We start from the raw sequence: 21,960 nt of genomic DNA, 5'->3' as shown, positions 1-21,960 counted from the left end.
GGCATCGGAAGCACCGTTTCTTTTTGATCTCACACTTTTCCACTCTTCCAATGTACCGTTGATCGATCAACAGGCCATTGTTCAGCATCCACTCTGCTGCCTCTAATGAATCAAACCAGATTCCCATCGAGGCGAACGTTCCCAACTCTTTGTCTCTTTTCTTCAGCCAGGCAATGTCCTCAATTCGGAAGCCGTGGTCTGTGAGGTCGTTCTCGTTTGCGATCTTTTCAATGGCTTCGGTTTTCCTGTTTTCGAGGTCCAACCCAAAGGTCGGGATATGGTGGACAGCTACTCCGAAACGTGGTTTCACCAATCTAGTGTCGTTGCCCAGCTCGGTCAGCCACTCAGTGTTGTTGCGGGCCATTTCGGCCGACGTCTGGTTTTTGAATCGGATCACATATCCGGTCTTGGTAGTACCAATCCCTGCAACCTGTGCGTCCTGGGTAGATGGCGTCTTCAACAGTGCCGTCCTGATGTGGGTATTCGCAGCCGGGGTGGGGAGGTAGCGACCGAACGCGTCTCCGTTATTCTCTGCGCCCAGCGCTTCAGTGACAGATCGCTGAGTGCTGATTCGGACGCAATTCTTGTCTTTGTCAGTTTGTCGCCGGGTCTCCCGGGGTTGCGAGTTGTCTGTGGCGGCTGCAACGGCCGCCCATGATCGTGTCGGGGATGGTGTGTTCAGCCCGTCTACCTGCGACCGTAGCGCTAGGATCTCCTCCTGTAGCTTCTCATTCTGAGTTTGAAGCTCGTTCTGGTTATCTTTCACTTCTCTCAGTTCGCTCCGGGTGGCGTGAATGAGCGTGGTTTGTTCTTCAATGGTGTGTTGCAGGCGTACAATGATCTGCCAAATCTCTCTGGTTGTCACTCGTCCAGTGCCGGTTCCGGTATTGGTGAGCTCCACGGGTTCCGGGGCCGCGTGGGTCTGCTCGCTTTCCACTCGTGTATGTCTCCTGGTGCGGACCGTGGTCGTTGGTGTACGGTTTTCCGGTGCGTCGATCCCTGTGCCTCTTCGCGTGGTTGTGGTGGCAAGGGGCGCGGGAGCCCCCATGGGTGGGTCCGCCATCCGTCTGGTGTTAGTTCCCGCTCGGCACACAACACAATAATGTTATATCGCAGTGCTCAAGAAACAGTCCCAAAAAACAGTCCCCAAGTCAGTGAGTCGTCCCTGCGCTCCATTTCCTACAGTAGAATTCGAAAACAGATTACCCTTTGGACACTCACGCTTTCTTTCTCAGCGCCCCACTCCTATCACGCTAAACTGAATTCAGTCAAGGAAAGTCCCCACCATCTTTTCTTGATGTACTTCCGGTAGATCACCAAAATTACCGTAATTACAGTTCCCGGCATTGGGCGGACCATACTTGCCGAAACACCTAGTGGCCATTAATAGAATCAGAAAACCGATCACCCCACAGTTTGTTTCTCCAGCCATAACCGAAATGACACCAGGCATATACATATGGTTGCTATTGAACCAGCTCTTGTCTAGCAGTATTATGGTACAGATGGTATATTTATGAAGTCATTAATCGAGCGCACCCCTAATGACACCACACGATTATACTCTAACCGACACCGGACACGTTACAAGAGCAAACTTTTCAGAACAGCCTTAATTTCAACAGCTTGTCTTAAGCTGAAGAAATGCTAAGTTCGCGCCACTTCTTGTCGGATGCACTGAGTGCCTCGGCAGCCTTCCCAGCATAGTCAACTGCATCAGGGCCAACAAGAAGGCGCAAAGGAGGCTCCTTTTCATCCAAGAGCTTCAGCACAATATCTGCAATCTTGCTCGGGATAGACGCCTCGCTTCCAGATGACTTGCGAAGGTACTCGGCAAAGGCACCGACTGTTCCCCGGTAGGGCTCGCTCACCGGGGGAACCTGCATGGACGAGCCAGCCCAATCGGTCCTGATACCACCGGGCTCAAGAACAGTGATCTTAATACCAAAGGGAGCCACTTCTTGAGACAAAACCGTGGAGAATCCACCGACGGCCCACTTAGCACACTGGTAGGCCGAAAGGCCAGGGGCACCGATACGTCCCCCAAGCGAGGAGACCTGGAAAATATGGCCTGACTTCTGCTGACGCAAGATAGGGAGCACGGCCTTGGAAACGTAGACTACGCCCATGAGATTGGCATTGACCTGAGCGCAAAAGTCCTCGACATCGATATCTTCGACGGCGGCAGTATTGGCGTATCCTGCGTTATTGATAACGACGTCGATTCGTCCAAATCTCTCGAATCCGGACTTGACGGCTTGGACGACTTGGTCGTTGTCGGTCACGTCGAGAGCGACTGGGAGGACGCGCTCGATGCCAAATTTCTCGACCAGGTGGCCGAGCTGTTCCGGTTTGCGAGCGGTAGCGATAACAGAGTCTCCGTTGTTGAGAGCAGCTTCGGTGATGGCAAGGCCAAGACCGCGGGAGGACCCAGTGATAAACCAGATTTTTGCCATGATAAGAGATAGGCGTGGGGGAAAGAGAAAAAGAATGGACCAGATTCTCGACGTTGAAGTTTGAAGGGATAGTAATAATCTGAACATAAAAAAAAATAGTTATAGCAAGACTTTATAGATGTTCGGCGTTAATAGACCGATGACGTGGTCCACGCGTGCGGGCGCAGGGTGGTTTTCGTCTATGGGCCACTAAGTCGGCTCCCTCTTGAGCGGCTGCAAGTCCGATCAATTGTACTAACCCTATTTAGTTAGCGCCTTGTCATCATCTCCATCTAAATTTTAACTCTATGTGAATAGTTATAGACAGCGTTCTACTTCTGCCGAAAAAGTCACGATCGGCCCACTTATAGAAAATATGCACGGTAGCCGGATTTTCTGTCCTAACGCCGATAAAATCGAAATGCCCGGTAATCTCCGAAAGTAACAGCACTATTAGATGACTTTCATGCTGGGTGGTGCCGACTGCTGATCACCTCTCCACCTTTCGATATACTGTCCTAAACTTGTAGTTAGCCGCGTTATAGAGCTTTAAGGTAACAACAAATAAGACTTTTTAGGGCTTTTTCTTTTTCGATTTTTGGTTAGTGATTCAAGAAATTTGCTAACAACGGTCGGGAGTTTCTCCGCCCTTATTAGTGCGAGTGTAGGTGTCATCCCAGAACATTTCTATATCCACGCAAAATTTTTGAGATCTGCCTACTATTGATCCCTTAATATCAGACTTTATCATATTGAGGTTTCAAGGATACATTGACACATAATCATTCAAAAGGTTTCACACCACTTAATATAAAGAAGTGCAGTGGCCATAATGTATTTCTTTTAACCTAGACGTGACGCTAGTCCAGAGCTGACTCAATATCATTATATCGAAGGAATATTCAAATCAATACGCTATGCAAGGAATCCCCCATCCACGGCAAGCCGAGTACCCGTGATGTAGGAAGCATCATCAGAAAGAAGAAACGCGATGGCGGTTGCGCACTCCCTTCCCCTACCCATACGTTGCGCTGCGATTGTGGCTGCAACCTGCGCAGTTTCTTCGGGGTTGGTTTTCGTCATTGGAGTTTCTATAACACCGGGTTGGAGTTCGTTGACTCTAATGTTTCGAGTTGCCCAGTCTATAGCAGCAACACGGGTCAGACCACGAATGGCATGCTTGCTCGCCGAGTAAGCAGCACGTTGAGGTATACCACGGTCGGCGAAGACGCTTGACACGTTGACGATAGCTCCGCCGCCCGCTTTGTCGATGGCTGCAAGCTGGGCCTTCATGCAGTAGAAGAGTGATGATAGGTTGATAGCAATGGTTTGGTCCCAAACCTCCTTGGGGAGGTCGGGGATTTCACAGTTCTGGCCGGAGACACCGGCATTATTGACGGCGTAGTGGAGTGCACCGAACTTGTTCAGAGTATCTTCCACGACTTTCTCGACCATATGTAGGTCGGAGACATCTGCTACTGCAACAAGAACATCCCCACCCAAGCTTTGGATCTTTTCCTCGACCTCACGGAGCGGACCTTCTGTTCTGCCGACAATGACCACTCTGGCGCCTCTTTCGGCAAGGAGCACCGCAGTATCTGCACCAATTCCCGTGCCTGCACCAGTCACAATGACCACTTTATATGAGCTTCCGCATTCGGGGACATCCTACCATTCACTTGGAGTTCTTGTGCGATTTCCTATCTCGTATACAGCCACATGTAAACGATAATGTAGCGACCATCATCCATACGTCGGAGTTCGGAGACTCTGGCGTTGTCATGGCCTCGTTGACAAAGATCAACTCTTACAATACGACGCATCTAATTGTCCATGTGCCTAGGGTTGCTGATGCCACATATATGAGGTACTCCCATGGGATAGCGTTGCCCACCGGGATTGGTCGGAGTCTCTGACCTCTTTTGTAGGCAAATAGTACAGAATTTGAGCTGGAGGTGCAAACTGCTCTCGCTGTACCTATTTTTCGGGAAAAAGACATTCAGCTGCTCCGCTGTTTCCAAGCACAGCCTGACTTCCTGAAGTAAGGTACTTCCTTGCTCATGGTCTGAGATTCGACGAGGCTGAATGGAAACAGATGCCTTTTTATGTCTGGCTCCTTTTTCTGCTTCCCTTTCTAAATAGATGCTCTGTTTAGCGGGGGAATTGAAGGCTTATCTGGTTCAAACTTCCATATAGGGTTCAATACGGCACATATTAACATGCGGCTTCTTAAGGACATTCCAGTCATTCCGGAGCAAAGGCCGAAGTATTTGCGTGAGACCTGGCGATGTCGGTTTATAACAATAGTGATACGGCTCGGGCTACATGAAGCTTGCGCTACCCCTAATTTGTGCTATTGTTTTCTCAAGGTTACAAACCCCAGAAGAGCTTGGTGGTATTTCTTTTTACGTTGCATCTGAACAAGAATCTTGAACTTTCACCAAGTTTCTATTCCACTTTCCAATTTTGTGTTTCAAAGCCTTAGTATAAGTGGGGCATTTTGGACAAATTCATTTTGTTTGGCTTCGCGAGAGGGTTATAGGGTCGATTTTAATATCAACAGGACTACGGACCCCAACGCAAATTTGACAACCCCCGTCTCTTACCTCCGACTCAATGGATGCAATGATAAGCTGCCATTACTTTATTAAGGCTTTTTCTTTTTAGTTCACTAACGTTTGCCTGTGACATAACTGAACTACTCCAACTAAACACCTATATTCCTTTTGAACACATCTCAGAATTCTCGAATCTATTCAGCCAAGCCCACAGTCCGTGGTATAAGCATCCCGTTCTCGGGAGGGCATGTTGAATGAGAGCATAATCGGCGGGCGAAAAGGTGTCGGTCAGTGTCATGAGCCGAACACTGCAATTGAAACCTTTTGCACCCTATTTCATGATTTTTGGACCAACAATACCCAACAATAACACTCTATCGCATAGACTAGTCGTATTTGTACAGTAAAGGGTTTTTTTCGAATAAATCAAACAGCCTATGTAATTTTGGGCTAATTCAAGGCCAAGTGCGAAAGTTGCCCTCCTCATTCAAGTGACCTTCAAGGTAAAGTGCGATTCTACAATTGGAAGCTGCTTCAATGGCGCCTCTCACGTCACTGCCATCTTTTGCCCGAGGGTCCTTGTAAAGACGCTTGACGACCTGTTCATGTCCATTCCGAGCTGCTTTGCACAATGCCGTCTCCCCAAATCTATCAGTAGCAGTAACATCCAGTTCTTTTTCTGCAAGCAAGAGATCTATAATAGCCAAGTGTCCATGGTAAGCGGCCAAGGAAAGCGCAGTGTCTCCCATGTAAGTTTTGAGATTGATGTCGGGTGGCGTTGTATGTTCAAGGAGTAGCCTTGTAACTTCAAGGTGGCCCATCTCGGAGGCAATACAGAGAGGCGAGGTGTTCCAAAATTGTTGATTGACATCGATGGTATCAAAACAAAGTAATCGACGTACAACTTCCAGATGGCCTTTTTTGGCGGCATGGAAAAGGGGAGGGGCCTGTTGCACGTTCACTTGTATATCTCTCCTTGCGAGAAATAGCTCCAACATGCGTAAATCACCATTGGAAGCAGCGTAGGTGAGAGGCGCCCATTCATCGTCATCACGAATATTAGGATCTAGATCCTCATGGTCAAGAAGGACACCTAAATTGCTATATTTCCCGTTCTCACCGCATAATGAAGAACTGTCCTGCCATTTTGGCCTGCCACGTTGATATTTACGTGGTCTTCTGCAAGAATCTGCAAGGCTAAGGCCGTATGTTTTGCCTGCACAGCTAAACAGAGTGCTGTTGCTCCATTAACATCTAGGGTGTTGATATCCACATCACTAGAACTCAACAGAAGCCTTGTAATTGACTTGTGGCCATATTCTGCTGCGATGTGGAAGGCGGTGCGACCGTAACTGTCTCTCGCGTTGACGCAGGTCTTTTTATAAGTAAGTAACTCTCGAACTACCTCTTTGTAACCTTTTTCTGTGGCTTGATGCAACAGGTTTTGGCCGTGCCTATTCCTCGAATTGGGATTTGCACCATTGGCAACCAGTAGCGAGACGATATCTTGGAGGCCCGCCTGTACAGCTCGGTGGAGCAGACGGTCCCTGAGATTGCCATCCTGCAGTAAGGACTTCCCTGAGCTAGGCGCTGAATGGAGGAGTAACATTCGGGTAATATTCACGCTTTTGTTGGCAATAGCAAGGCTAATTGGTGAAATTCGTTTGTAGTCTGGCGTTCGTATATCGCTACCCTTTTTCAGAAGGACTTGCACCAGATTCTCATCGCAATGTGCAATGGCATACCAGACAGCAGACCGCTGCTTGCCATCCTTTTTATCCAGACATGGCTTGAAATCCAGTAGAAGTGAGGCGGCAGACAAAAGATTCCTGCTCATGGCGTATACCAGTGGAGTCTGCTTGTATTGATCTTGCCAATTGATATCCGCTCTCTTATCGGAGAGGAGCATGTGAATAATCGTCTCGTTCTCAGCGCGAATCGCATGAAAGATGGGTGTGCGAGATTTTTCATCTGTAGTGTTGGCGTCCGCTTGGTAATTGCCCAACATCTTTCCTACAAATTTTGGATCGCCTCGGACAACACCCCAAAGTAAGGCAGAGCTGCGTTGTCGGCGCACGTTGAAATTGCACAGGTAGGGAAGGAAAAGAGCGTTGGTTGCTCGATTGAGGCACGCCAGTGCAAGTAAATCCTTGGCTTTGTTCAGACTGTCTGCTATGCAAAGAAGAACTTCAAGAGGAAGACCAAGGAGAAACATCTATACGTTTATTAGCTTATGCACGTGGTCATGCCGTACATAGTAGCACCAGGTATACTCACATTGACTTATATCGATAGCTGAGAGAAGGAAGGAAATGGTGTACTATTTTATATATATCATCCGAAACTCATTGTGACACTACGTTTGAATTTAAAACGCGGGATAACGTTGTTCTTATAGGCAGAATAAAGAGTCATTGACAAATTGCCTGGAAAGGTAGAGATTCCTAGGAAGCGAGAGTTGGGTATCCGGATCCCTGCTTTGTGAGTAATTCTGCCCACGGGTTATTCGAGGTACAGTAGTAGTTCAGAATGGACAAAGATTCCTAGGAACCAATAGAGCGCAAAAAGTTCTGCTCGCCTTAGCTCCTAGGAATGGGGTAATAAATGGTCCCATGGGAGTTGTACAGGGCACAGAATTGTGCGACATGTGTTGTACACGATTGGGGTTCTCCATTTGGGATCGCAAAAAAAATTAGCTATGTTGAAGCTACAGTCCCTTCCCCAGTAAACTGAGTACTGCAAGAACTAAACTATCTTTGGTCCTTGCTCCGAGCAGCGTCACAGAATAATTCCAAGAGTCTTCGAGTTTGCTACGATGAGCTTATACGAGATGAGCTGCGGAGCAATTTTACGCTCTACCGAGCCCCGTGGCCTGAAACTGTATTTAGAATGACCACATTGGTCTGCTCAGGGGGTGCAGGATTATGTACCGAAGCCAATATGAAATAGCCTCCTAGGAGATTAGGTTATTTTCGTCACCTTTCTCGGAGATTTTTGTGTTGTTGATCAAGCAGGAATCAGATATAAAAGGGCTTTGTGCCGCCGTTGATTGCGTAAAACACACTTACTTTCATTACCGATCCTTCAAAGCCTGTGGAAAGTTGCCGGTATTCACACCTCAATTAAGAGCCCAGCCTCAAGTCAACCCATCCTTCCTCATAGCACGGCGTCAAGTGCGCTTGATGCCACCATGCAACGGACAGAGTATGCTCGCACCTCCGTCGACGACAGCGATGAAGACACCATCATTCTAGATCTGTCCGGTGCTGGGCAAGGCAATGCATCCGGATTCAGCAATAACGATCATGGCACAACGGGATCAGCCGTTCAATCTTTCGTCCCTCTTGTCGATCTCACCATCTCGACTACCTCTTCTCCCACGCAGCTTCCAACTAGTCCGGTCTATGCTCTCATAAATACCATCGATATCAAGAGGAGTCCGGAATGTTTTGCGTCCTTACCTACGCAGGGAATTGTGGTGATAATAAAGAAGAGAAACCACTCTAATCAATGTGCCAAGCTCCGCTCGTTGACTAGAAGGCCCAGCTCTCTCAGAAAGGGATGTATACTTTGCCTGGATGAAAGGCAGGATGGATTGGTCGATCTACAGTGCACTAGCTGTACCCAGCTCATGCACTTAACGTGCTTCGAAGAGTGGGTTTCTCGGCGCGATAGTCAGACTACCCACATGTGCCCAATATGGTATGCATAAAAGGCCATCTTGGTCGATCCTTCCCTTCTATATGGCGAGGTATTAAGCTAATCAAATTACAGCCGGACGTATCAAGTCGATCAACAATTTGATGCCTTTCATTGTTCATCTGAGGAGGTGACGGAGGAATTTACAAATATGGAACGCTACCAACGCTGCTTGAGCACAATTGAAAAAGCTACTAAAGCTTCAGAATCTGAAGAGCAAATCACCATACAGCATCGCCTCTCCCAAGCCTCGAGGTCGCCGCCAAAAACATCGCTGGCTACGAGGCAACAAGCCCGTTTGGTAAACACACGGCCTCGGCGGTCGAGACCGCGCAGATCGGTACGCAAATCGCGCTACAATGGCAGCTACCCTTCCTAGGTTATTTTTTTTACGTCAAGGCATGATTGCATGGAGATAACAAATTTTTTGTTTTCCCTTTGCTATGAAAGCCATCGATAATCATTGAGATACAGACGCGCTCGAAACAAGTTTCTTCCATTTCTTCTCTTTGGACCTTTCCGGGCCAATGAGGGACGATGGGTTGAAGTATGGAAAGAGAAAAAAAAAGCAAGAAGGGAGCAAGAGATAGTGAGCTTGTTCACGGATCCGAGCTTGCTATAAAGTGTAAAATGTCCCGGGAAAGTGAAAGCCATACTGGTCCATCTTAACGGCTTTTGAGAGGTCAACCATATTTCATCTAGTCGTGAGAAACATTGCTAGTCGGTAGCCAATTTGCAATCATATAGTTTATTTCGGCTTCTATCCGATTACCTTTTACTCTAGCAAAGAATGGGTCTGTTGAAACGCTTGAGCTTATCCCTTGGATATATCAGCAATTACTTGCTTTAGGAGTATGTTCTCCGCAGGTTCACCAGCACAAAAATTTTTAACAGAACTATACATGGTCTTGCTGATTTTCATGCAAATAAACTTGTTCATACAGGCATGGTTGGGGCCTTCTTCGGTCGGAAGGGCACATCATATGTGCGGTATAATTATCTCTACAGCAGCCCCTCCTTCCGTCTTTCCTGTATTCTTCCATCAGATGTCCCTTCCGATGCTAAATCGTTCCCCGAAGTACTGACAGTCATTCGTATCTCTTTTGTTCGCTGAACCATCAGCTAACCGTGATATCTCATCTCTCAAATTCCGCATGCGCTTTGTAGTTTCGTTGGGTCCTCTTCCTGTAAAGTCGATCCTCTCCACCTTCATATGCAGTTATATAGACAGGATAAAGTCTGCCGGGTGGGGCCTTTCCTATCTAGGCTGCCGCCGCTTTATGAGGGCGCTCATGCTCAGGATCACTGAGTAAACGTCAGTACGGGCTCAGACTCAGTGATCATGCTCAGTCCCATCACGTGACCGATGACTAATGCTCAGTGATTGCTCAGTGATTGCTCAGTTGTGCTCAGTGATTGCTCAGTTGTGCTCAGGGATTGCTCAGTGATTGCTCAGTGATTGCTCAGTCGTGCTCAATGTCGGCTCAGTGAGTGCTCAGTGAGTGCTCAGGCGTACTAGGTGATTCCTTACTAAGCCTCAAGTGAGCACCCTCTGATTTGGCCAGCACAAAAAATCGACCATACTCAAAATAGACGGACCCACAGGGCCATTTATTCCGTAATGGCTAGTCCGTCGGTCATGTTTGGGCTGCCCTCGTTTTCTGACTACCCTACCCCATCAGTGATTTGCGTCATATCTGTCGTGCAGGGAATAAAATGGAAATAGTCATGCATTACCGGGCGATAATGTCAAAGTCTACAATTTCTAGAGGTGGCTCGAGCTCAAAATGTCAGGTACAAAAGGGGATCATGTCCAACTCTAGATATCTCATGACTCCTTTCGAATTCAGATCGCTTTCCTCGAGCAGTGCCTCCAAGCTTAGATCAGACAGCGTCTTCGATAATGGGCAGACAGCTATTTCTCTCCGAGCGCGATGAAAAGGCGAAAGAGAAGCGTCGACTCCTTAGAGAGAAGAATGGCTTCGTCCCCGGAGCACACAAGGAGGAAGATTCCATTCGAAACAAAAACAAAAAACTTCCCAAGACAAAGAGGTTGCATCAAGAGAAATTCGGTCTTTGGCTCGAGTATGTTGAGAAAAATGCCGCCAAATCGTTGCTGACTTTTTCCTAGCTTCACGGCAGATCCCGAAAATGGATATCAGGATTACAAAACCTTTGAGGGGTGTGAGGCTCCGAGCCATGACATGGTGAAACAATTCATTCGGTGGCTTGCAAAATCTACATTAGGTCGACTTACCGAGGGCAAAGAGCCAACTGTGAGGTCTGCTCAGGCGTGGGCTGAGCAGTTCTTCGGTGGTTTCGCTGAATTTACCAAAACCGAAGTCATTCCAGAGGATCGAACGGAAGTCTACCAAGTAAGTCCATCCGTGTTTTCTTCTGAAGTAATCAATGGACGGAATTAATTTTTTATCGAACGGGAAATAGTGGATCAGGAATACCTTGACGCTAGATAAAGTTGTTGTGAATAAGAAAAAGCAGAAATACAACTTTACAAAGGACGACTTTTTGAAAGTCGTCTCCTCGATATGGCAAATTGATCATAAGAAATTCATTCCTGGGCTGATCAAAGTTGACATACTATTTGCTCTTCAACTATATCTTTTCACTGGAGCAAGGGTTGGAAGTTTTATGCCCTCGGATGAGAACAAACACCAGAGAGGCCTTCGATACGAAGTTGGTGAACTACCATTCCTAACGATTATTCTGTTCTAACGCCTGATATTAGCACATCGACTTGGTTCTGTTTCCTTCGCGCACCGATCCTTGGGAAGTGGGATGGAGGGTCAACCAGGTTTGGCTGAAGAATAATCGAGATTCAGAATATACAGTGTAAGGCTGGAAATTCCTTGATTATCACTTGATTGCACTAATATGTTTCAAGGTTCGGAATTGGTATCCGAGATAGCAGCAAACCGCAGTTCGCATCTGGCGAGGTCCTCCTCAGCCTTGCACTGGAACACGGCGCTCTTTTTGGGATTGAATCTGTAGCGGATCTGGCACAATACGACCTGTCAAATGGGGAAATTCCACTGCGATGGAAGAAAGATTATTTGTCAAAACCAATTTTCCGCAACGTTACAGCCGACGGACCTCAAGACATCCCTCTAACGCAAGGGAGGTTCACTAATTACCTGCACCAAATCTTCGTCGCAGCTGGGTATACCAAGCACCCCACAATACATTGTTTGCGTCGAAATCTGGCAAAGGAGGTTGAACGTAAGTGCTTTCAACTTGACTGTAAGATCTGCGGACTGACGCCCTAGGCAGAAAGGTATGGCTCTGCTCCAGTTTCGCAGATTCTTGCACATCGTGATCCAAACACATTTCCCGAACATTATCAGGCCCATTGTTCTTCTATAGACACTGTGTCGGCCATACTAAATGAGGAACCACAATCGCAACACATTGAGTACTTCCAGGGCTATGGGCAATTTTGTGAACCCGGCTTGCCCCTTGAACTGCCAGCGCACATCAAAGAAAGTATTTTGATGCAACCGGAAATGGTGGAAATACAAAATCGGATTGAAAACTTTGAAAGCTGCAACGATGAAGTTTCACTTCGGGCAGAGAAGTTGAATTTACGTGAATCAATGGTACGAAAGCGTCGATTTGAGCTCAAGCAGTATCAAAGTCAATGGGTACAATGGAGAAGAGACCAGAAAATCCTTAGTCGCGGCAAAGACAAACCGGTCTTATTGGAAAATGACATTTTCACACGAGCTCAGAGCCTAATAATGCCGGAGGTAGGGCGAATTGCAACAGCTATGGCCCTCACTACTGAGCTTTCCTTTAAAGAGAAACTTCTCTTTGTCCAAGACCTACAGACTCAGTGTTCCCGCGATTTTGATGTTGTCTATTTACCAAATGAAGAGCCTATTGAAGGGCTCTGCCCTTCAAAACATTGTCAGGTCAATATTGAAAGGTAAGTGGTCTTCTTTACAAATCAGATTACAGGTACCAACACACTTTATAGCTTGAAGAAATGTGAACGAAGCGCTCACACTCATAAATGCATACGGCGCGAGAAAGCGATTGATTTACAAGTCTCAGAAGCACGAATGAGATACTGTTATGAGTGCATGGAATGGTACTTGTCCCATCAGTGGCGAGATCATTGCGCCGAACATCTCCAGTCATGGCAAACCCGACACTGTGAAGTAATCAAATATCGTCATACCGTCATTCGTCCTGGATACTGCCCCTTCTGTTTGTCGGACTCAGATCTTCCAGCCGACAAACGCTTGGATTATTGGCCGCGAAGTTGTAACCTGAGAGAACATATCGAGAGTCAACATATTCCAAATATTGATTGGCCCCTTTCAAAACCATTATGTGGATGTATCCAAACATTTGACAGTGAACGCCAGTTGCGATATCACTTGCACGACAAGCACGGACTTCACCAAGCTATTTGGAAATCCCCAAAACTACCGAGAAAGAGGAAGCGCTCCAGCAGGACTATAGAGGAAACTTATTTAACGGAGCCAATTGAGGAGCAGCCTAAGAAACTCCGCTTTTGTTCCTATTCATTTCCAACTCAGCAGTTTGATGACCAAATATTCAGCGAGAAATTCTTGCCTGCCCCGCATTCTGAGTCATTTGCCACAGAGGACCCTCAAAAGGATTTGTCCAAAAGGCCCAACAGTCTCTGCTCGAGTAGCCGAAGCAGCTTTAAATCGGGATTCTCCGCGGTCAATTCTCCTCTAAGCTCTCGGCCAACGACCCCTGGGCTTGAGGCGATCGATCCAAAAATTCTTGAGCCCATTGGCTCCGGCAATGGAATTGAGCAACAGGCTTGTGATGAAGCCGCCGCCGGGTTGAACTCACTAAGTCTCTCTACCACCGATTTCGACACCAAAAAGATGTCGCTTACTTACACAATGAGATCGAATTCACCTGCCTCAGACCTTGCCTCCGAGCAGCCTGGTTGTGACATTGACGACGAAGCAAGACAAAGCAAGAAGTCCTCCCGAAAGGAACCGCCCACTTCAGAGCCTCCTAACGTTGTGGACATTTTAGAAATTTTTCCAGAAAAAGATGGGGCCAAAAACGATGAGGGAGAATATGAAGGCAGTCTCCAAGAGAAGGCAAGCGATCGAAAACCGCGCTGTCATATTCCAATTCATCTCACCAAGACGAGATCACAACAGCCTCGGCATCATTTGGCTGAACCGAGCCCTCAAAAACTGCGACAGAAACTCTATGCAAAGGAGAGAAGAAAGATGCTTGAATTCAAGAGCCAGAATCTGACCTTAAGGCAGATTGGACCCCGCTTCGCAGACATAGATACGGCGTTTCTGCGACAGGCCTGGCAGGATTTAGAGCTTCCCCAGCGATGCACCAGATCCGGGGCTAATCGGATGGCCCGTCAGAGGTATGCTCGCTAAGTCGTTCATACAAGTCGAGCGCAATGTCGTGTGTCAATCATAGTCTATTTGTACATAATTTATTAACAAACATCCATCTGCCTTCAATGTTATAATGTCACTACCCAAGACTCCAGCGACAGGCACTCTCGCTGCAGCGAAATAATGGATGAAAGATCTTGTAACATTCTCCAGAGCTAACATTTCTAAGAAACTCTTCTATCGGGATGTTAGCCGTCATTCGTGCTAAATTTAAGTCTGGAGAGGTTCACTGTGTAGAATCGTTTTACGATAGCGAGTCTGAACGCAATTTTTTTTGACGAAAACCGATTACAGCCGGCTTGTCACAAATCAAAATACCGTTACATTACTATTACACGGTTGCACCGCCACATTTCACAGGGCTATGCTCAGTAGGTACTTACCGGATGTAATGTAGCGTAATTGTTATGTTTTTGTTTGTATGATACGACATAACCTTGGGCGTGATCTACTTACTGCCTCGGAGCTTTCTTATTCTTTGATATTTTTGATTGACCGGGACCACGTAAACCGAAAAGTCGTCGTCGTCATCATTTTTACTTAGCCATATCAGTAGCTGCATTATCCAAGTAAAAATATTTCCTTCCAGATCCCCGCGGTTACTATCATAGAATCAGAGGAGCTAGAGGAAAGCTTCTTATCCAAGATCCGACAAAAACATATCGGCCAGTGCCAGCCTGTTTCGAATAATTTTTGATACTTTCAGGGCAGGTCATATTTGCTTATAGGTGCCCAATGGCAGGTTTAAGATATTTTCTAGTGGGGGTATTCAAGAGTCGGTTCCTGGGAGCAAACTATGACCCCATTCTGGCCTGTTCATCAGCTCCCGGAAGCACCCTTGGTTTGTTCCTAGAAATAATAATAGCCACCATGAAGCGTTTCATGGAAGCAGGGTTGTAAACTGGCTGCACATCGTGCATATTGCTCCTAGGACGGATTGCATATGTCGTAGGATTATGTGCGCGTTGGACCTGGTGAACTAGGGTATACGTCACGGTTTTGCCCCAAAACCACTGGCTACTGTAAGCCAGTTCCAAATTCCAAAGACGAGCTATAAAATCTGGTTGAATCCCCATGGATGATGAAGTATCAAATTTTCTACCGGAAATCGCAATTATAACAAACCGACTCTTTATTTTACTCTTTTTGCCTCGAGTACTCATATTCATCCCGCGTCAATTCCAATCTTGATATTTGGGAATTCATCTTCGGACTTTCGATTCAGCAAGTAAGAGACAAAATCCGCGTACTGCCAGTGTCAAAACGATTCACCGGAGTCACGTTGAGCTTTGGGTTGGTTAAGTAGCCACAATATACTTTCTCGGTTTCCTTGTTTACTGATTCCTCAAGTTTCTTGTTGACAGCGGGAGTGTTCCAGTCGGCTATAAGCTGGAGGAGGGATCTTCTGTTCCCAATACTACCATGATCAAAGAGTTCATGCTGTGGTATGTACCACAGTATGAACTCTAAGGGCGTCTTCAACCAGATAGAAGACCTACTGTGAAGGATACACCTGGTATGCGCAGAAACGTTTTTCAGTGGCTTGGAGACAGCTAACGGGAACATAGTTGCCGCAGAGGACCGTTCAGAGGTATACAGGGTTAGTATAGCAAGTTGCGAAATTTGATGGTGCCGGCTGGGGCTTACCTTCTAAGAGTGGATCAAATTTGACCTGCATGGTCGCGGGGCTCATAGGAGAGTTTACTAAAGAGGCACAAGGCTTACAAGCTTTGCTTCTTGTGTCTCTGCAAAACCGGTAGCTTATTTGCTAGCCGTGATTCTTCCAATCACTGTGCAACGCTGATAATCAAAGGACAAACTGGCTCCAAATCGTCACTACATTGTTGGGCGAATGGGCCAACTGATCTCATTCAAGCTTCCACCCTCAATTTGACACAGGGCCGCATTCCAGCAGTCACTTTCGTCCATATGATCTTAGAAGACAGTTGTTTCAATACAGTAGAAGCCGCCCAATGTGCATGGGTAACACGCCTCAATTGACAAAATACACTGAGATAAAACCAGAACAAAAGCATGGCTAGCCTCGTCTCTGGTCAAAAATGTGACCAGGAGGCCGGAAAATAATTTTTGGTAGGAAAATGCGGAGGGCTAGAATTACACAATTTTATTGCACGGTAAATCATGGATAACTCAAAGCTCTGCCATATCTAACTGCGATATTTGATGGCAACTTGGACGTCTAAGTTTATAGTATGATAGACACTGCTTGAGGGCACTATAGTAATAAACAGGCAATTAATTAATGGCAAGGAAGGGCGTGTAGACATGAACAATCTGTTCAAATCGGGTTTGAATGACTGTGGCCAATAATTATATGCCTAGAAAATAGTTGACCAGGTTAACTAGCCCGTCGAACCAACACTCCTCTGTCTTTTGCACGGATTTCTATGTTATTACCAACCCCCAACATTTTCTGCCCGCGAAACTTACTTTTCTGCTTCCCAGCCACATTGAAATGTTTCTCTTGACCAGAGTAGCCATTTCACAGTGTGCTTTTGTCCAATTATTATAACCTTTTCGAAGCTAGCTGTGCATTTAGGCGTTCGCCTCACATTGAGTCATAACCTTTCTTTACGGCTTTATAAACACCGTCTTACACGACCATATTTACATGAGGGCCCGCGATGGCAAATTGATGAAGTTGAATTGAGCAATCATTTAGTTGTGTTACTGTAATTCAGGACCGCTGTTTTTTCATTTTTCACAATCCCTACCATGTCTGTTCATGTAGATACGTACAAAACCTGAAATAAGAGAACTGCACGTGTTCGATGTCTACTTCATTGTTGAAATCATGCACATAATCAACGGTACGAGCCAATTCCAGCACGCAAGGCCCACTTATCGTGACCTAGGTGATATAATTCCTGCATCAGACTTGGGGGTGTCTGGCTATTAGGTAGGAAATGCGCGTAATTTAGAGTGGAGACTGTTGTCTAGCCAATAATATTCAACAGACACCCTACTTCTTTCACTGATAATACCCATGCGCCACCCACCTTCTCTCGGTCGACTGGTTATCTGGGTTCTGTGCGTGGTCCGTGGCTTCCTTCATTAGTCTCACTGCATAATCTACAGTATTTCCGGAAATCGGTGTCACCACCTACACTCTTTCATACTTTCCTAAACCTAATGCCAAGATCAACTAGTCTCGATCAAGAACAGGAGCGGAAAATAGATAGTCATGTATTATGTCTTGATCTGTATGGGTATTGTAGCTGGAACTATCCGTTGAAGTGCAATTAGATCAAACACTTAGAGCCGGAGCGTGTCTGGAAGATCTGGCAGTATGCTCTTTCCCCCCTGTAACTCTCATGCCGAACTAATGACCTACCTAAAATACCGCCTTCTACTTCTCGCAATAATTCCCGAGACGGAGTTTTTAGTATGAAGACAAGTAGTAAACTCCAGCTGTCCCAAGCTCTCCTTTTGTACAGAGATTTGAAAATAAGAGACCTGAGTGGAAGAACACGAAAAACGTAGTTTATATGATATGCGTAAGGAATCTTGTAACCAAGACCCGCCCATCCGCGTACCCGAGGGCAAGTGTGGCATCCTTGACAGCCTGGCACACAAATGAACGATACTCAGCCGGGAGCCATAGTACATTCTCACCTCCCAAACTAACCCAGTTATTCGATAATGATATCTGGCAATCGTCAAGACCTTTTTCGAGAGTTGGCGTGAGTCCATCAGGAGAAAAGGCCCCCGAATTAACCACATGTGAATGGCCCTCTAGCTGCGTGCCGGTCGCCGTATCCCAGAGCTTGATGGTGTTGTCTTCCGAGCCCGATGTCAGGGTGAGTCCATCGGGAGAGAAGGCGATTGAACTAGCCCAATTTGAATGGCCCTCTAACGTCCGCCGCTGCGTGCCGGTCGCCGTATCCCAGAGCTTAATGGTGCGGTCATCCGAGCCCGATGCTAGGGTGAGTCCATCGGGAGAGAAGGCCACCGAACAAACCCAACCTGAATGGCCCTCTAACGTCTGCCGTTGTGTGCCGGTCGCCGTATCCCAGAGCTTGATAGTGTTATCACTCGAGCCTGATGCTAGGATGAGCCCATCGGGAGAGAAGGCTACCGAATTAACCACATGTGAATGGCCCTCTAGCGTCTGCCGCTGTGTGCCGGTCACCGTATCCCAGAGCTTGATGGTGTGGTCGCCCAAGCCCGATGCTAGGGTAACCCCATCGGGAGAGAAGGCCACCGAACTAACCAAACTTGAAAGGCCCTCTAACGTCTGCCGCTGCGTGCCGGTCGCCGTATCCCAGAGCTTAATGGTGTTGTCTTCCGAGCCTGATACCAGGGTGAGTCCATCGGGAGAGAAGGCAACTGAACTAACCCAAGTTGAATGGCCCTCTAACGTCTGCCACTTCGTGCAAGTCGCCGGATCCGTGCCGGTCGCCGGATCCCAGAGCTTGATGGTGTGATCGTCCGAGCCCGATGCCAGGGTGAGCCCATCAGGAGAGAAGGCCACTGATCTAACCCATTTTGAATGGCCCTCTAGCGTCTGCCGGATCGTGCCTGTCGCCATATCCCAGAGCTTGATGGTGTGGTCGTCTGAGCCCGATGCCAAGGTGAGCCCATCAGGAGAGAAGGCCACTGATCTAACCCAATCTGAATGGCCCTCTAATGTCTGTAGAGTTGTGCTCCAGGAATCCATTACCGCTGGTAGAAGCTGTATTTGTTTTGACAATTCGCTAAGAAATGTCTCCTTGATGACACTTTGTGCTGGTGCAAATGCTAGCCCGGAACAGTAGAGTTGCAGCGGAGCAATGCCAGCTATATACGAATTTTGAAGAGTAAATCTTCTTGCATCATATAAAAACCCTGAAAGAGCAGGATTGTCTTTCTTCTGTGATATCTATCAGCTGTTATCTAACCGCAAATTCTCGATACTTACCCGTATGCTTGACTCTAATATCTTTATCATTCCTGCCGCCTCGGATACTTTCCCTATTAAAGCTAGCACCTCCAACCAGTGAAGGAGCCGCTTTTGAAGAAAAGAGAGAATTTCAGATTCAGGGATACCACCCTGGCTCTGCTTCAGATGATGTACCCAATAACAGCAGGAGTATTGCAAACCAGCAGGGAGGCGCTGCTGCATGACCTGAGGGTCGATATCCTGGCACTGTATTCCGTAACTTGCTAGGTCACAGATATTGTGCCTGAGCCGAGTTTCCATGACGCGTAGACAGTGTAATGCTATTTGTCGATGTGTATTCTTTTCATTGATATGAAAATCACCTTCTGTATGGATTAAAAAGTCTCGAAATGAAAGATGCAGAATGCGAACCGGTGCTTCGAGATCCGCTGGGACACTTAGAACAGAGTGAAATCTCTTTAATCGATTGACAATTTTATTCTCGGGCATCCCAGTGAATTGCGCAAGAGTGACAACTGAGAGAGGGACGGCCAAAAGAACAATCACGCCGATAACATCCTGAAACTCTTGTAAGAGTCGCTCAAAATCCTTCTTATTTTTCGCGATAAGGAGTTGGCGCAGTACTGGTAGATATGTCCGATCCATATCTGATGTCGATTTTGTTGCTTCATCTTGAAGAACGGCCGTAAGACGCTCTTCCGGAAACCAATCTTCATCCCCAACAAAGCGGCAAAGGGTGGCTGCAAAGATGAACAAAGGTAGAGCCATCTGCACCAGTTGCTCAAGTCTTTTATTCCCAGGCCAGTCAGAGGGAAGTGAGTGTTCGCGTTGTATTGCTGAAAGCTTGTATTCTAGAAACACGCGAATATCGTGTTCGATTACTGGAGCAGGAAGTTCATGGAGAACTAGGTCCTGATAGTTGTCTTCCTTCATGAAACCCAGACGGATCGGAAGTTCAGGTCTGCTTGTCAAGACTACTCGCAAGCGCACAGACTGAATTTCTTGTAATCTGAACAAGAGATGAAGTACGAGTTTTATATTATCATCCCCATCACATTCATCCAAGGCGTCAATAACGACCACAATCGTGGTTGATTGGTCCGGTTGCAGCTTCAGAAGAGGCTGATAGAGAAGCTGGTGAAATTGATCTCTCAGAAACTTCGATGTAATCCGCGGATCAGTCTTGATGGCACTCAAGACTTCAGGCACCAGTTGCCTGTGTCTAGTTACCAGCTGTCCCACGATACTGGTTATCAAGTATGATACAGTACCACGCTCGGCTTCGCCCCGCTTGAAAAAGAAGCTGGCACCAAGCAGTCCTTGTTCTTTGAACCCTTGTGCAACTGTGCGTGCAATGGTAGACTTCCCCGTTCCCGCCATCCCATTCAACCAAAAAACGAATTTATCATCGGACTTCACCCAATCCGTAATACGGGTAAGAAGCTCGGTTCTGGTCCCTGGAAGGCAAAAATCCTCATGTTCATGAACATGAGAGTCATATAATGCCCCCTCCACAACATGTAGATGCATAAGGCTAGACTGTTCCAAAAGAAGCTTCAGGGATTCACTAAGCTCCTCGATTTTGAGAAGAATATATTCTGCTTCCTTTTCATGGCGCAAGTATCCACCAAGCTCGGTCCACCGGCGCAAATTGTCTCTTTCTTTTTCGACTAAGGTCTTGAGCTCCGTAAGTGGGTGCCCAGTAATGGCAGTGAAACAGTCCGAGAGGTTTCTTCCGACGCCATGCTCTTGGGAATTCCGAATCTGTCCTGAATAGATCAGAATAGCCTTATAGAGTTTGATTATTGCAGTTTCCACATGGCCTCGAATATCTGAATCGCTGTCAAGCTTGAATCTCTGTTCAATAAAGGCGCATTGTGTAATAACATCGGCCAGGTACTCCGATGATTCAAACAATGCATTTCGTGCATCATGGTGGTTTTGGGGAATCTACGATACCAGTCAGACAATAAGCAACTGGCTTGTCCTAAATTTCTAGCAATACATACTTTCAAACCAAGCGAGACGACCGCCCAAGCACTGGCTGCATGTTGTGTGGGATCAAGTCCAGCAACTGTACTAATGATGTCCTTATAGGAAAGTAACGCATCGATGATCTTCCGCGAAGTTTTCCGGAGTGTATTATCTGACTTCTGCTGATATGCCTCGTATTGCAATTCTGTCACGTGGATGATCTCGTCGATCAGCTCTCTCGAGCCAGCTTTCTTATCCTTTGATTCGGGAGAGCTTTGTGTGCGTAACAAAATCTGCTGCTGCTTCTCATCGAGCTGGTCATACGCAGCTTGCCACAGGTCTTTCGACTGGAAGGTTTCGATTGACTGAAGTAGTTGGATTGCTGGCTGGCTGGAAGGCGGCGGTCTAGCGATGTTCGTGCCGTCTTTTTGGTCTTCTGCTTGATTGATCTGGGCTTCCGCATTCTCAATATCCTTGTGCCTGTGAAATGAAGGAAATAACTTTTTCAGACGTTTGGGCATATTTCGTAAAAAAAAGATTTTCCGGTGGCTGACTCTGAGTAAAGCAGGCTGGGGAGGGGCAGATGTCTTCCACCATTCCCATAAGTTACGGGTACAGGATGGATCGAAATCAGTTTCACCACTTTGCTCTCGTAGAATCCTTCTCGAACCCTAATCCAAAACACGCCAATCCATTTCAGGATTGGCTCGGTTTCAAATATTGAAACGTATTGAAATTGAGTATCACGTGATATGTTGTTCCTTAAATTACTTGTAATCAGTGCTTTTGCAAAAATACCGGCAGCTCGTAGGCGCTTTCCTTCTGCTTTCCCTCGATCGATTAGCAGCGATCTTCACTAAAGTCGTAACTCCAATTCCAGTTCAAATAGATAGTTTTAAGGCAATATGTTATGAGAAATATTGCTTTGGGAAGTCAACATAAGAAGCAGTAATGGCTGGGTA

The 21,960-nt window shown here is 46.8% G+C and overlaps 6 protein-coding genes across 6 annotated transcripts; 1 reads left to right on the top strand and 5 right to left on the bottom strand.

Annotated features, from left to right (window-relative positions):
- Positions 1-1,631: 1,631 nt before the first annotated feature.
- On the bottom strand, positions 1,632-2,456 carry N7508_011083 (Bcboa17; the record flags this gene model as incomplete). The annotated part of the gene is made up of 1 exon (XM_058469143.1): positions 1,632-2,456. The coding sequence occupies one exon, from the start codon at positions 2,454-2,456 to the stop codon at positions 1,632-1,634; it is 825 nt and encodes a 274-aa protein (XP_058314121.1).
- Positions 2,457-3,350: 894 nt separating this feature from the next.
- On the bottom strand, positions 3,351-4,218 carry N7508_011082 (SDR family NAD(P)-dependent oxidoreductase; the record flags this gene model as incomplete). The annotated part of the gene is made up of 2 exons (XM_058469142.1): positions 3,351-4,103; positions 4,189-4,218. 2 exons carry the CDS (start codon positions 4,216-4,218, stop codon positions 3,351-3,353), a joined length of 783 nt encoding a protein of 260 aa, XP_058314120.1.
- A 1,230-nt stretch (positions 4,219-5,448) lies between these two features.
- Positions 5,449-7,208, bottom strand: N7508_011081 (ankyrin repeat domain-containing protein; the record flags this gene model as incomplete). Its single annotated transcript, XM_058469141.1, has 2 exons — positions 5,449-6,066; positions 6,114-7,208. 2 exons carry the CDS (start codon positions 7,206-7,208, stop codon positions 5,449-5,451), a joined length of 1,713 nt encoding a protein of 570 aa, XP_058314119.1.
- Positions 7,209-10,595: 3,387 nt separating this feature from the next.
- On the top strand, positions 10,596-14,100 carry N7508_011080 (uncharacterized protein; the record flags this gene model as incomplete). Its single annotated transcript, XM_058469140.1, has 7 exons — positions 10,596-10,777; positions 10,824-11,067; positions 11,138-11,386; positions 11,439-11,542; positions 11,595-11,929; positions 12,002-12,635; positions 12,687-14,100. 7 exons carry the CDS (start codon positions 10,596-10,598, stop codon positions 14,098-14,100), a joined length of 3,162 nt encoding a protein of 1,053 aa, XP_058314118.1.
- Positions 14,101-17,626: 3,526 nt separating this feature from the next.
- On the bottom strand, positions 17,627-18,802 carry N7508_011079 (WD40 repeat domain-containing protein; the record flags this gene model as incomplete). The annotated part of the gene is made up of 1 exon (XM_058469139.1): positions 17,627-18,802. One exon carries the CDS (start codon positions 18,800-18,802, stop codon positions 17,627-17,629), a length of 1,176 nt encoding a protein of 391 aa, XP_058314117.1.
- A 485-nt stretch (positions 18,803-19,287) lies between these two features.
- N7508_011078 (ATP-binding protein) lies at positions 19,288-21,519 on the bottom strand (the record flags this gene model as incomplete). The annotated part of the gene is made up of 4 exons (XM_058469138.1): positions 19,288-19,344; positions 19,436-20,974; positions 21,034-21,478; positions 21,500-21,519. 4 exons carry the CDS (start codon positions 21,517-21,519, stop codon positions 19,288-19,290), a joined length of 2,061 nt encoding a protein of 686 aa, XP_058314116.1.
- Between the last annotated feature and the right edge of the window lie 441 nt (positions 21,520-21,960).

This window comes from Penicillium antarcticum (assembly GCF_028974205.1).
Source record: "Penicillium antarcticum strain IBT 31339 chromosome Unknown utg000010l_segment0_segment0, whole genome shotgun sequence".
Lineage (NCBI taxonomy): Eukaryota > Fungi > Ascomycota > Eurotiomycetes > Eurotiales > Aspergillaceae > Penicillium > Penicillium antarcticum.
The sequence above is the reverse complement of the archived record's forward strand: the minus strand, read 5'-3'. Positions and strand labels throughout refer to the sequence as shown.